This window comes from Arachis stenosperma, chromosome 9 (genome assembly GCF_014773155.1).
Source record: "Arachis stenosperma cultivar V10309 chromosome 9, arast.V10309.gnm1.PFL2, whole genome shotgun sequence".
In the NCBI taxonomy this organism is placed as follows: Eukaryota; Viridiplantae; Streptophyta; class Magnoliopsida; order Fabales; family Fabaceae; genus Arachis; species Arachis stenosperma.
In genome coordinates, this window is record NC_080385.1 from 12,517,000 (window position 1) to 12,530,663 (window position 13,664).

The following is a 13,664-nucleotide window of genomic DNA, read 5'->3' on the forward strand; positions in this document are numbered from 1 at the left end:
TGATGATGTTGAATGATTGTATGGATTGGGAGTTGGTTCTTATAATGATTGTAGTGTTATGATTTATGAAATGGTGGGTTTGATGGTGATTTTGATCATAAGTGTTATATATTTGATGTTGGAATTGAGAATAATGAAATGAGAAGAAAAATGTGGTGAGGTTGATGTATTATGCCATAACAGGTACATTTTGATGAAAAATGGAGCTTTGGATGGTTTGGTATGATTTGGTATGGGTATGGTGAGATAGTGTGGTAATTGTGAAGTTTGGAAAAATTGAGTTTTTGGTAAACTTTGTTTGATCATAACTTTTGTCTCGGTTTTCAAAATTGATTGAAAATTGTTTAGAATTAAAGATCTTTGAAAATTCTTCGAATTAGTATAAGGTTTGTGAAAATTGGAATTTTGTAGAGAAAGTTACGATCATTCAAAGTTGGTGTTAAAAACCTAGTTTTGAGTATTAGAACATGAGATATGAATTAAGGGCTCTAGTACATGATCTTAAGGTAAATTGGAAAACGGAGGCATAGGTTTCTGGCGTGCTGAGAATGGTTTGACGTTAGGTGAAGGATGATTGGTATATGAGATGAGGAATGATGGATCTATGTATACTGAAAATGCCTTTGAAAACCACTGAAATAATATTTTTACATGATATTGAGACGCTATGCGCCTGGCAGGGACGGTGGTTAATCCCGCCTGTCGAGGTAGCGGCGGCGGCGTAAGGACGGTGGTTAATCCCGCTTACGTTGAGATGTGAGGTCTGAGGCAAGAATATCCCGCTCGCATCCCTTCGGATCTATAGGGCGAGCAGGCGCCGGTACCTGGACAGTGATCCGGGCACTATATCTCGGGGTTCCCATATAAGAAATCCGAAGGGCGACGTCTCCATGGAGATGTGTCGGGTTGGCAGTTGAACCGACAATGTGATATCACAGCCAGTAGGGCAGGCATTCATCATATGCATTTCCTATCTGCTTGTATGCTTTGTCTACTTGTAATGGTTTGCCTAATTGAATAACATGCTTACTTGCTATCTGAATTATTTGCCATATATGTTACTACTTGTGCTTTACTTGCTTTGAACATTATCTGTGTTTTCTGCTGGGATTGAGGAGGTTCGGAAGGCGGTGGCGATGGGATCGCATGGAGGATCGATTGGTGAAGGCTGTGGGACAGCGGTGTTTGGTTAGAATAGAAATGCCTTAAGATAGATAACCTGGTTTATTTAAGTCAAGTTGGTATATTATGCTTAAATGTTTTAGAATGCTTTAAGTTGAATCTTGTGATGGATATGAAGCTTTGGATTGCCTTTGGCGTCCCGGGGTCTTATATCCTATATCACTGGGAACTGTTACCATACTGAGAACCTCCGGTTCTCATACCATATTGTTGTTGTATTTTTCAGATGCAGGTCGCAACCCACCTCGGTGAGTTGCTTTGGTTGGTGACAGGAGCGGAGAATCTTGGATCATTTTGGAGTTCTTTTTGGTTTATTTTGTTTATACATCTCTCTTTTTGTACTTTATTTTGCCTAGAGGCATGTATTCGAGAGAACAAAACTTGTATAAGCTGTTTTCACTGTATGGTTTTGTGTATCAGTATATGGCTAGCCGGCTTAAACTCCGCGAGTCATGGCTAGTTCTCTATGATATTATATTTATCTTTTGTTATATCTTGTCTGTTTCTTATGCCTTAAGCTAGTAGCTCCGTTAGTACGTTTAAGCTTCGAAATTCTGTTTTTGAGCTATATCTTTCATCGGGCTTCTAGATTATACTATTCTTTCTATATATATATTATGTATGAGCTTAGAATTGTCGTAATCTCTGATTAACCTTGGCTTTACGACGCGAGGTAAGGCTTAGGCTAATTAGGGTGTTACATTTAGTGGTATCAGAGCGGTTCGTCCTCGTGAGCCTGAGGGATGGACCGATTGTGCTTCATTGCATACTCTGTGTCTTTTCTTTGATGCTATTAGGTTATCTATTTGATATATGCATAGCATGCTTGTTTGTGAGTGCCTGTTTGGGTTAATTGAAGCACTAGACTTTTGATATTGAGACTGATCACCTTGATATCTATTGTTTGGTGTGGACAGAAATCCTACATGGCTACTCGCGGGCGAGGTCGAACGCGTACACGAGGCAGTAGGAATGAGCAACCAGCTGACAATCACGCCGAATTCATGGCGGCGATGGCGAATCTCGCTAACACCATGGAAGCTAATGCTGCTGCGACTTTGCAAGCAGTGCAAAGATTGGGCCAACCGACTGGGAATGGCAACGGAAATCGGAATGGCGAAGGGAATACCAATGATAATGGTGAGGGTAACGGCGATAACACAGGAGGAGTTCCGATGACCTTGGCGACGTTCCTCAAGGTTCATCCGCCAACTTTCCGAGGATCCACAGATCCTATTGAAGCGGACCACTGGTTCCAGGCTATAGAGCGTGCTTTATAGGCGCAGCATGTTCCTCTCAATCAATATGTAGAGTTTGCCGCTTATCAGCTAGCGGGAGAGGCCCAGCCCTGGTGGCAAGCTGAGTGTCGTTTGCTACAGCTTCAGAACGCTGACATTCCATGGGAGGTGTTCCAAACGGCTTTCTACAAGAAATACTTTCCTGAGTCTGCAAGGGAAGCAAAGGAGATGGAGCTAATGCAGCTGAAGCAAGGTTCCATGTCTGTGGCAGAGTACACCAATAAGTTCGAAGAGCTTTGTAGGTTTTCTCGGGTATGTCAGGGTGACCCGGAGACTTTCGAGAGCTGGAGGTGCATTAAGTACCAAAGGGGCTTGAAGGACAACATTATGACTGCTGTGGCTCCTATGGAGATCCGTGTCTTCTCCGACTTGGTGAACAAAGCAAGGGTAGTGGAGGAGTATGCCAAGACAGTGGCGGCATCTAAGGACACTCATGGAGGGAGCTCTAGTCGTGGGCGTGGCAAGTATTTTCATCCTAGAGGACAAAGCTTCAAAAGAGGGGGATATACTCCTCAAGGCCAAGGGGGCTTCAGAAAGAACAATCAGAATCAGTTTCAGTATGCTAAAGGAAGAGGAAATCAGAGTAAGAGTTCTCCGGATTTAGCTTGTGATCGTTGTGGACGTTTTCACCCTTATGACTCATGTAAGATTGGTTTAGGTGGTTGCTTCAAGTATGGGTTACCTGGCCACATTGCGAGGGATTGCCTTCGTGGGAGAAATCAGAATGCGGGCCAGGGTCAGCATCAAGGTCGAGTCTTTGCTGTGAATGCCAAGGATGCTTCCAAGGCGGATCCTTTGATGAAAGGTATATGTCTAATTGGTGATAAATCCTCAGTTGCATTATATGATACTGGAGCTTCGCATTCGTTTATTTCATTTGCTAAAGTTGAGGAATTAGGCTTGAAAGTATCAGAGTTACCTTTTGATCTACATGTACATACTCCGCATCAAACAATTATGACTAGGTCAGGCTGTAGACAAGTAGGCTTCAAGCTTGAGGGTAGAGACTTTGTACACGATTTGATCTGTTTACCAATGGTGGGGCTGGAGATGATTTTGGGGTTTGATTGGTTGTCGAAGAACCGGATTTTGTTGGATTGCTTTGAACGGACAATTCGGTTTATGCCTGAAGGAGAAAATGGAGCAGTGGTAGCTACAGGGTATTACCTGAACTCTGTAATGATGCATTATAGTGGGGAGGAGTGTCAGGGTTATATTCTGTTGGCTGCCAATGCGTTGGGCGATGCCCAGACCATAGATCAAATTCCGGTGGTTAGAGATTTTCCAGAAGTGTTCCCGGAAGATATCCCTGAGTTCCCACCTCAAAGGGAAATTGAGTTTGCGATTGAATTGGTGCCGGGAGCCGGACCAGTATCGATTGCACCGTATAGAATGGCTCCTATAGAGCTGGCAGAGCTAAAGACTCAGTTGGAAGAGCTTCTGAATAAGAGGTTCATTCGACCAAGTGTATCACCGTGGGGAGCGCCAGTTTTATTGGTGAAGAAGAAAGATGGAGGGATGCGTTTGTGTGGATTACCGACAGTTAAATAAAGTGACAGTGAAAACAAGTACCCGCTGCCAAGGATAGATGACTTGATGGATCAATTGCAAGGAGCTGGAGTGTTTTCCAAGATTGATTTGAGATCCGGTTACCACCAGATAAGAGTGAAGGAAGATGATATCCCTAAGACTGCGTTTAGGACACGCTATGGACACTACGAGTTTGCGGTAATGTCCTTTGGGTTAACGAATGCACCTGCTGTTTTCATGGATTACATGAACAGAGTGTTTCGTCCCTTTTTGGACAAATTTGTGGTGGTTTTCATAGATGACATCTTAGTTTACTCTAAGACGGTAAAGGAGCATGAGGAACACTTGAGGATTGTACTGCAAATCTTAAAGGAACGGAAGTTATACGCTAAGTTGTCAAAGTGCGAGTTCTGGAATGAGGAAGTAAAGTTCTTAGGCCACGTGGTGAGTAAGGGAGGAATAGCTGTAGATCCTTCTAAAGTAGAAGCGGTGATGGAATGGGAAAGACCGACGACTGTGACGGAAGTCAGAAGCTTTTTGGGTTTAGCAGGATATTACCGGAGATTTATCGAAGGATTTTCCCGGATTGCGCTACCAATGACAAAGTTGACAAGGAAAGAAGTGTCGTTCGAGTGGACGTCGGAGTGCGAAGAAAGTTTTCAAACGTTAAAGCAGAGATTAACTTCAGCACCTGTTCTAATCCTACCAGAACCGCGTGAACCGTTTGAGGTATATTGTGATGCTTCTTTGAAGGGTTTGGGTTGCGTGTTGATGCAACACCGGAATGTGGTGGCTTACGCATCGCGTCAGCTGAGACCGCATGAGGTGAATTACCCCATTCATGACTTGGAATTAGCGGCAATTGATTGAAGATTTGGAGACACCACTAAATATGCGCCAGAGAAGGTGGATGGAGTTGCTTAAAGATTATGATTTCGAGTTGAGTTATCACCCTGGAAAGGCGAACGTGGTAGCAGACGCTTTGAGTCGGAAATCTTTAACAATTGCTTGGATGAGAATCAAAGAAGAAGAACTAGTGGATAAGTTTGTAGATCTTAAGCTGGATATTAGTGAAGTTGCCGGAAGAGCTTGTTTGAATCAGTTACAGATTTCAAGCACGTTTAAATTAGAAATACAAAGGGCTCAGCAAGATGAGCAGAAGTTTCAGCAATTGTTTCAACCAGTTGGTGATAAGAGACGCGAAGAATTCACTAAGGATGATGAAGGGTTATGGAGATATAAGGGAAGGATTTGCATACCAGATGTTGGGAGTTTGAGGCAAGACTTGCTGTTGGAGGCTCACAACAGTGGGTTTTCTATTCATCCCGGGAGCACGAAGATGTATTATGACTTGAAGAAGATGTTCTGGTGGCCGGGGATGAAGAGTGATATAGCTACAGTGGTATCCAAATGTTTGACCTGCCAAAAAGTGAAGATAGAGCATCAAAAACCGTCAGGAATGCTACAACCACTTGAGATTCCTCAGTGGAAGTGGGAAGGAATTGCAATGGATTTTGTTACCGGTTTACCGAGGACTAGGTCGGGGTTTGATGCGATTTGGGTGATCGTAGATCGCTTAACCAAATCTGCTCATTTTCTGCCTATCCGACTAAACTGTTCTATGGAGGAGTTGGCAAGATTATACATCAAGGAGATAGTGAGGTTGCATGGTGTGCCGTCAAGCATAGTATCGGACCGTGATCCCCGATTCACATCAAGGTTTTGGGGAGCTTTCCAAAGAGCTTTCGGTACAAAGCTATGTCTTAGTACGGCGTATCATCCACAAACAGATGGACAATCGGAAAGGACTATTCAAACGTTGGAAGATATGCTGAGAGCATGTGTGTTGGATCAACCCGGGAGTTGGGATCGTTACATGCCATTGGTGGAGTTCGCATATAACAACAGCTTTCATGCAAGCATTGGGATGGCTCCGTATGAGGCTTTGTATGGACGGAAGTGTCAATCTCCACTTTGTTGGTATGAATGTGGAGAAGTAAGTGTTTTGGGTCCAGATTTGATAGCAGAGACTACTGAGAACATTAAGAAGATTCGTGCAAGGATTTTAACTGCCCAAAGTCGACAGAAGAGTTATGTGGATCAGAGAAGGAAACCCTTAGAGTTTGAAGTGGGAGAACATGTATTCCTTAGGGTTACACCGACAACTGGGATTGGAAGAGCAATTAAGACCAAGAAGTTGAACCCAAGATATATAGGACCGTTTGAGGTTTTGAAGAGATTCGGGCCGGTGGCATATCAAGTAGCTTTGCCACCTCATCTGTCTAACTTGCATGACGTATTCCACGTATCACAGCTCCGTAAATACACGTCGGATGCGGCTCATGTGTTGGAGCCTGAATCGGTCAAGTTGAAAGGGAACTTGACTCTCCAAGTGACACCAGTGAGGATCGATGACACTAGTATGAAGAAGTTGCGAGGAAAGGATGTCCCATTGGTTAAAGTTGCTTGGGAGCGAGCAGGAGTAGAAGAGCACACTTGGGAATTGGAGTCTGAGATGCGAAAAGATTATCCCGAGCTTTTCTCAGGTAATTCAAATTTTGAGGGCAAAATTTCTTATTTGGTGGGGAGAATGTAAGAACCGCAACTAATTAACCGGGTAATTAAGTGAATTAATTGCTCAAATTAGATTCCGAAAGGTTAGAGAGAGAATTTGAGGATTTAAAGGTGATTTTTGGACTCAGTGGGTCTTTCTGAGTCAGAAAATGTGCTTTCTACGAAAAACCGTAAAAAAATTTCGAACCGGTTCAAGTCTGCCCAGTACCGCACAATAAAAAGTGAAAACCGTCAAAAACCTTAGAAAAACATTAGAAATGGAAAACCGGGCTTTAATTTTAAAGGTTTGGCCCGAAGTTAGGCCAAACGGGCTAAAAACGCTAACGGGTTGGACCGGGCCCAAGTTGGGCCCAAGCCCAACATATAAATACACTTAAATGAACCCATTTCAGCCACTTTCACCCTCATAACCTAAACACAACCGCAGCTGAAGTGAAGAGAGAGGTGAGAGCTTTCCACCATTGTTACTATTCACTTCAAACTTCCCAAGCTCATATCTTGAGCTACGGAGCTCCGATCGCCGCACCGTTTGCGGCTACGCGTTCCTTGTGAAGAGCTCTACAAAACCCATCCAAGAAACCCTCAAGGTAATCACGAAATCCTTCCAGTTCTGCTCTTCAAAATTTCGGGTTTTATTAGAGTTTTGGGTTAAATGGGTTTTTGTGATTTTGGATGTTTAGGTTTGCTCTAATCCTTGCTTAGCTTTGGATTTGTGTTGTCAAATCTGTTGGGAAAGGTAAGAGCTCTTAAACCCTTGTGAGATTATGCTTATGTTGAACCCTAGGTTGATTTGTGGTGATTTATATGTATATAGTTTGATTATTGTGGCTTTGGGAGCTTTTGGAAATTATTTGTGCTTGTTGGAGTGGATTTGAAAGCTTGGATTGTGGTTGGAAGCTTGTTGGTGCTCATTTTGAGTTTGGGTGCATAAAGGGAATCGGCCAAGGTATGGTTTCGGTTTCCTCTATGTAGTATATAATATTCATGGACACATAGGCTAGTGACCAATAGGATAGGTTGAATTAAAATGATTGTTGGTATACTAAATATTGATGAATTGGTGAATGTTGAGTTGATTGTGATGAATTATAATGATATGATGATGTTGAATGATTGTATGGATTGGGAGTTGGTTCTTATAATGATTGTAGTGTTATGATTTATGAAATGGTGGGTTTGATGGTGATTTTGATCATAAGTGTTATATATTTGATGTTGGAATTGAGAATAATGAAATGAGAAGAAAAATGTGGTGAGGTTGATGTATTATGCCATAACAGGTACATTTTGATGAAAAATGGAGCTTTGGATGGTTTGGTATGATTTGGTATGGGTATGGTGAGATAGTGTGGTAATTGTGAAGTTTGGAAAAATTGAGTTTTTGGTAAACTTTGTTTGATCATAACTTTTGTCTCGGTTTTCAAAATTGATTGAAAATTGTTTAGAATTAAAGATCTTTGAAAATTCTTCGAATTAGTATAAGGTTTGTGAAAATTGGAATTTTGTAGAGAAAGTTACGATCATTCAAAGTTGGTGTTAAAAACCTAGTTTTGAGTATTAGAACATGAGATATGAATTAAGGGCTCTAGTACATGATCTTAAGGTAAATTGGAAAACGGAGGCATAGGTTTCTGGCGTGCTGAGAATGGTTTGACGTTAGGTGAAGGATGATTGGTATATGAGATGAGGAATGATGGATCTATGTATACTGAAAATGCCTTTGAAAACCACTGAAATAATATTTTTACATGATATTTTGAGACGCTATGCGCCTGGCAGGGACGGTGGTTAATCCCGCCTGTCGAGGTAGCGGCGGCGGCGTAAGGACGGTGGTTAATCCCGCTTACGTTGAGATGTGAGGTCTGAGGCAAGAATATCCCGCTCGCATCCCTTCGGATCTATAGGGCGAGCAGGCGCCGGTACCTGGACAGTGATCCGGGCACTATATCTCGGGGGTTCCCATATAAGAAATCCGAAGGGCGACGTCTCCATGGAGATGTGTCGGGTTGGCAGTTGAACCGACAATGTGATATCACAGCCAGTAGGGCAGGCATTCATCATATGCATTTCCTATCTGCTTGTATGCTTTGTCTACTTGTAATGGTTTGCCTAATTGAATAACATGCTTACTTGCTATCTGAATTATTTGCCATATATGTTACTACTTGTGCTTTACTTGCTTTGAACATTATCTGTGTTTTCTGCTGGGATTGAGGAGGTTCGGAAGGCGGTGGCGATGGGATCGCATGGAGGATCGGTTGGTGAAGGCTGTGGGACAGCGGTGTTTGGTTAGAATAGAAATGCCTTAAGATAGATAACCTGGTTTATTTAAGTCAAGTTGGTATATTATGCTTAAATGTTTTAGAATGCTTTAAGTTGAATCTTGTGATGGATATGAAGCTTTGGATTGCCTTTGGCGTCCCGGGGTCTTATATCCTATATCACTGGGAACTGTTACCATACTGAGAACCTCCGGTTCTCATACCATATTGTTGTTGTATTTTTCAGATGCAGGTCGCAACCCACCTCGGTGAGTTGCTTTGGTTGGTGACAGGAGCGGAGAATCTTGGATCATTTTGGAGTTCTTTTGGTTTATTTTGTTTATACATCTCTCTTTTGTACTTTATTTTGCCTAGAGGCATGTATTCGAGAGAACAAAACTTGTATAAGCTGTTTTCACTGTATGGTTTTGTGTATCAGTATATGGCTAGCCGGCTTAAACTCCGCGAGTCATGGCTAGTTCTCTATGATATTATATATTTATCTTTTGTTATATCTTGTCTGTTTCTTATGCCTTAAGCTAGTAGCTCCGTTAGTACGTTTAAGCTTCGAAATTCTGTTTTTGAGCTATATCTTTCATCGGGCTTCTAGATTATACTATTCTTTCTATATATATATTATGTATGAGCTTAGAATTGTCGTAATCTCTGATTAACCTTGGCTTTACGACGCGAGGTAAGGCTTAGGCTAATTAGGGTGTTACAGGTTTGGGGTTCAGAAACATTAAACTGTAATTTAGTGATTAAGAAAGCAATAGTGAAATTGGTGTGAAAAAATGTGTGAGAGAATAGTTAAGGTTTCAGAGATGTTTATTTTTCGGATTAAGATTTCTTACCAACTATTTTAATCATGCAAGATTCAATTTATGGCAAACTGTAATTGACTAGACCCTAATTTCTTAGTAATTTAGTCTCCTCTAACCTAATCAACCGCCAATTCCTTGGTCACTTAATATAGATCAGAGGGTTAGGTTCAATTTTATTTTATTAGCCACAAAAATCCTAATTATCCAAATATAAGAGGATTATATGTCACGTATCCTATAAGTCTAGGCAATTAGCAGTTTAGGAGGAAATTACTTTCAAGCTAGTATTCAAGTGATGTATCTTTTCCAAGAATCAACAAGAATTCATGTAGAACAAGTGTTATTTTCCAATACACTCAAATTTATAAGATGAAGAACGAAAGTAATCCTTGAATTTAAATCAATACATTAATAAAAATAGATTGACAATAGTTTTAATCCATAGAATAAATATAGCTCCTAACATTAACCAGGGAGGTTTAATTGCTCATAATTCAGAGAAAAACTAGGGTTCAAAAGTGTGTGAAAAACTAAATGAGGTCGAAGAGATGAGTGCTCGAAGAGTTAAATCTTTTTCCTTTTATATCTAACCTAACTTGATTTGAAAATAAAATAGAATAATCACTACTAAAGCACAAAAGATTGTGTTTGGGAATAAAAATAACTAAAACGAAATAAAATAAGATAAATATGACCCAAATCTAACTAATGAAGCCCTTTCCTTAAAATTGGATCTGCCCTACTGGTGCTAGCCCCCCTGGAGACAATAAGCTTCTAGTTGTTGCTGTCTTTCTGGCGCTAAACGCCAGGCTCGGTTTTTAGCGTCCCACGAGGCAGTGGCTTGGGTGCTGGTTATGAGGCACCTGGCGCTAAACGTCGAGTCATGGCATTTAGCACCGTGATGCCAGAAGAAAAGTATAGACTATTATATATCGTTGGAAAACTATGACAGTTGACTTTATCATGCCACTAGAACTGAATCAATTGGATCTCTTTAGCTCAAGTTATGCTCGTTGGAGTGTGAGGAAGTCAGGGTTGACAGCGTCCACTTTCTTCCTTTTTTCTTCTACACAAACTCTGTCAAACTCGCCCGAATCTTTCCTGAAATTAATAAAACTACAATGTGCCTCAAAGTAGCATCAAAATAGACATCAAACACTAAAATATAAAATAAAATGAAATAAACTTATATCTAAAATTATAAGAAAATATAGAAAGGATGCTCACGCATCACACGGCACACTATCAACTCATCATAGTCATCTTCATATGTCAAGTTCTTTCAAGCTCATAAACCATTTTCCAGTTTAAATCTCTTTCAAAAGACTTGAGAAAATCATTTATTTTAAATTCACTAAATACTTTTCAATATAGAACCTTTTCATATTGAATCGAACTCAAAACATAATTTCTTTTTTAGATAATTCAAACTCGAAACATAAACCTTTCTTTGGTAAATCAAATTCAAAATAGTGTAATTCTTTTCTTAACTAAATAAAACTCAAAGCATAATTCATTGCTTTTCTTAATAAATCAAAATCTAATAATATAATTTTTAAATTTAAACTTTTCTAAATAACATTCCAAACTAAATCTCCAATTTTTATAGAAATTTTGACAGCATCTCCTCTAAAACTTAGACTATTGTCACCCTTCAAGGGTCCCAACTAAACCATTTCTCAACCTTTTTCCATCGGGTTCAAAACCCAACCATTCTCAAATCTTAAATCATTTTTTCAAAATCCAACCAATTCTAATACCAAATCATTTCCAAAATCAAACTAATTCTAACATCAATGCATCTCCAAATCTCAATTCATTTCCAAAACCAAATTATTTTCCAAACCTCAAATCATTCTTTAATAAAACATATAAATCAGATTTCCAAATCAATCTTTCATTCACAACCACAATGCCAACTTAATAATCAGAAATAGTCACAATCCAATCATCATCATAACAACCTTAAATCAATTCAGAAATCCAACTAAACATCTTCAATCTATCAATAAACTAATCAAGCAAGCAATCACATTCATTCAAGAAAACTCAGTTCAATCCATAAGACTCACATAATCACCAAAAATATGTTATTTGCATCAATATCGATTTATAAAGTGCCCCTACCTCGTTCGCGACTTAACTACGCGACAAAACACTTAATACTCTGATTTCGCAGTAGCGGCATCAAATCTGACCATCTCCACAGTCAGCGACAGTCATCAAACGCGTCATGCAAGATCCGAAACTCAACCCTATGACATCAACGTTGCAAAATCCTCAATAACTTATAACAGAATTATAACAGTAAGAATTTTTCGAGCAGAGACATTTACTATACCAAAAAAAAAACCAAAAATAGAGCTGCGACAGCTCCGGTGACAACTCCCGAAGAGCATAATGGTGACAGAGCTCCGAAAAACTCCATTAGTCGTGGCATGTGACCACTGCGACCCCGAGCAGCGGTGACAACGGCCTCTGGCAATGACGATTCCTCCTCCTCCACGATCTTCTCCCCTCGTGCCACTACCTCCTCTGCGACGGCGAGTTTGGCGGTGACCAAGAACGCGACAACAACCACTGCATCAGCTCCCTCCTTCCTCTCCTCGGTGACGGCAATGCGATGGCAGCGTGGGCAATGATGGTACGATGGCACAGGCGACGTGAGCTTGCAACAGTAGCTCCCCCGACGGCCAGCCCGCGATGGCACTCTCCCTCTCCACTCTCCCTCTCCAGTTTCAAAGCACGTTTCGATCTCTCTCTTCCTCAGCTTAGTTCGGCAGCCTCGTGGTGGAAGTGGTGGCATGACGCAACAGCGACAGTGGCAACAGGCCGGCAATGCTCTTCCTCCCTTCCGTCGGCGCTATCTGTTCATCGGAATTCCTCTCCATGCGTGTGTGAGTGTGTTTGTTTAGCGTGTGTTTCCATTGAGAGAGTGAGGAAAGGGGGGTGATGAGCGGATATTTTGTACGCTTTTTGGGGGTAATTTCATGTAGATTTTAGCATGTTTCAGTTAGTTTTTAGTAAAATAATATTAGTTTTTAGGCAAAAATCATATTTCTGGACTTTACTATGAGTTTGTGTGTTTTTCTGTGATTTCAGGTATTTTCTGGCTGAAATTGAGGGAGCTGAGCAAAAATCTGACTTAGGCTGAAAAAGGACTGCTGATGCTGTTGGATCCTGACCTCCCTGCACTCGAAATGGATTTTCTGGAGCTACAGGAGTCCAATTGGCGCGCTCTCAACGGCGTTGGAAAGTAGACATCCAGGGCTTTCCAGCAATATATAATAGTCCATACTTTGCGCGAAGATTGACGACGTAACTTGGCGTTGAACGCCAAGTACACGCTGCTGTCTGGAGTTAAACGCCAGAAAAACGTCATGATCCGGAGTTGAACGCCCAAAACACGTCAAAACCTGGAGTTTGACGCCAAGAAAGGCCTCCACACGTGGAAAGCATTAGTCTCAGCCCCAGCACACACCAAGTGGGCCCCAGAAGTGGATTTCTGCACCAATTATCTCAGTTTATTCAATTTCTGTAAACCTAGGTTACTAGTTTACTATTTAAACAACTTTTACAGACTTATCTGGTACCTCATGCTATTTTCAGATCTGAATTACATACTTTGTGACGGCATGAGTCTCTAAACTCCATTGTTGGGGGTGAGGAGCTCTGCAGCGTCTCGATGATTTAATACAATTCCTTTGTTTTCCATTCAAACACGCTTGTTCTTATCTAAGATGTTTATTCGCGCCTAACTGTGGAGAAGGTGATGATCCGTGACACTCATCACCTTCCTCAACCCATGAACGTGTGCCTGACAACCACCTCCGTTCTACATCAGACTGAATGAATATCTCTTAGATTCCCCAACAGAATCTTCGTGGTATAGGCCGGATTGATGGCGGCATTCATGAGAATCCGGAAAGTCTAAACCTTGTCTGTGGTATTCCGAGTAGGATTCCGGGATTGAATGACTGTGACGTGCTTCAAAC

At 41.2% G+C, this 13,664-nt stretch overlaps 1 protein-coding gene across 1 annotated transcript; it reads left to right on the forward strand.

The window, feature by feature from the left end:
* The first annotated feature begins 2,186 nt into the window (after positions 1–2,186).
* Positions 2,187–4,031, forward strand: LOC130949068 (uncharacterized). Its single transcript, XM_057877893.1, has 2 exons — positions 2,187–2,451; positions 2,494–4,031. The coding sequence occupies exons 1-2, from the start codon at positions 2,187–2,189 to the stop codon at positions 4,029–4,031; spliced, it is 1,803 nt and encodes a 600-aa protein (XP_057733876.1).
* Positions 4,032–13,664: the final 9,633 nt, after the last annotated feature.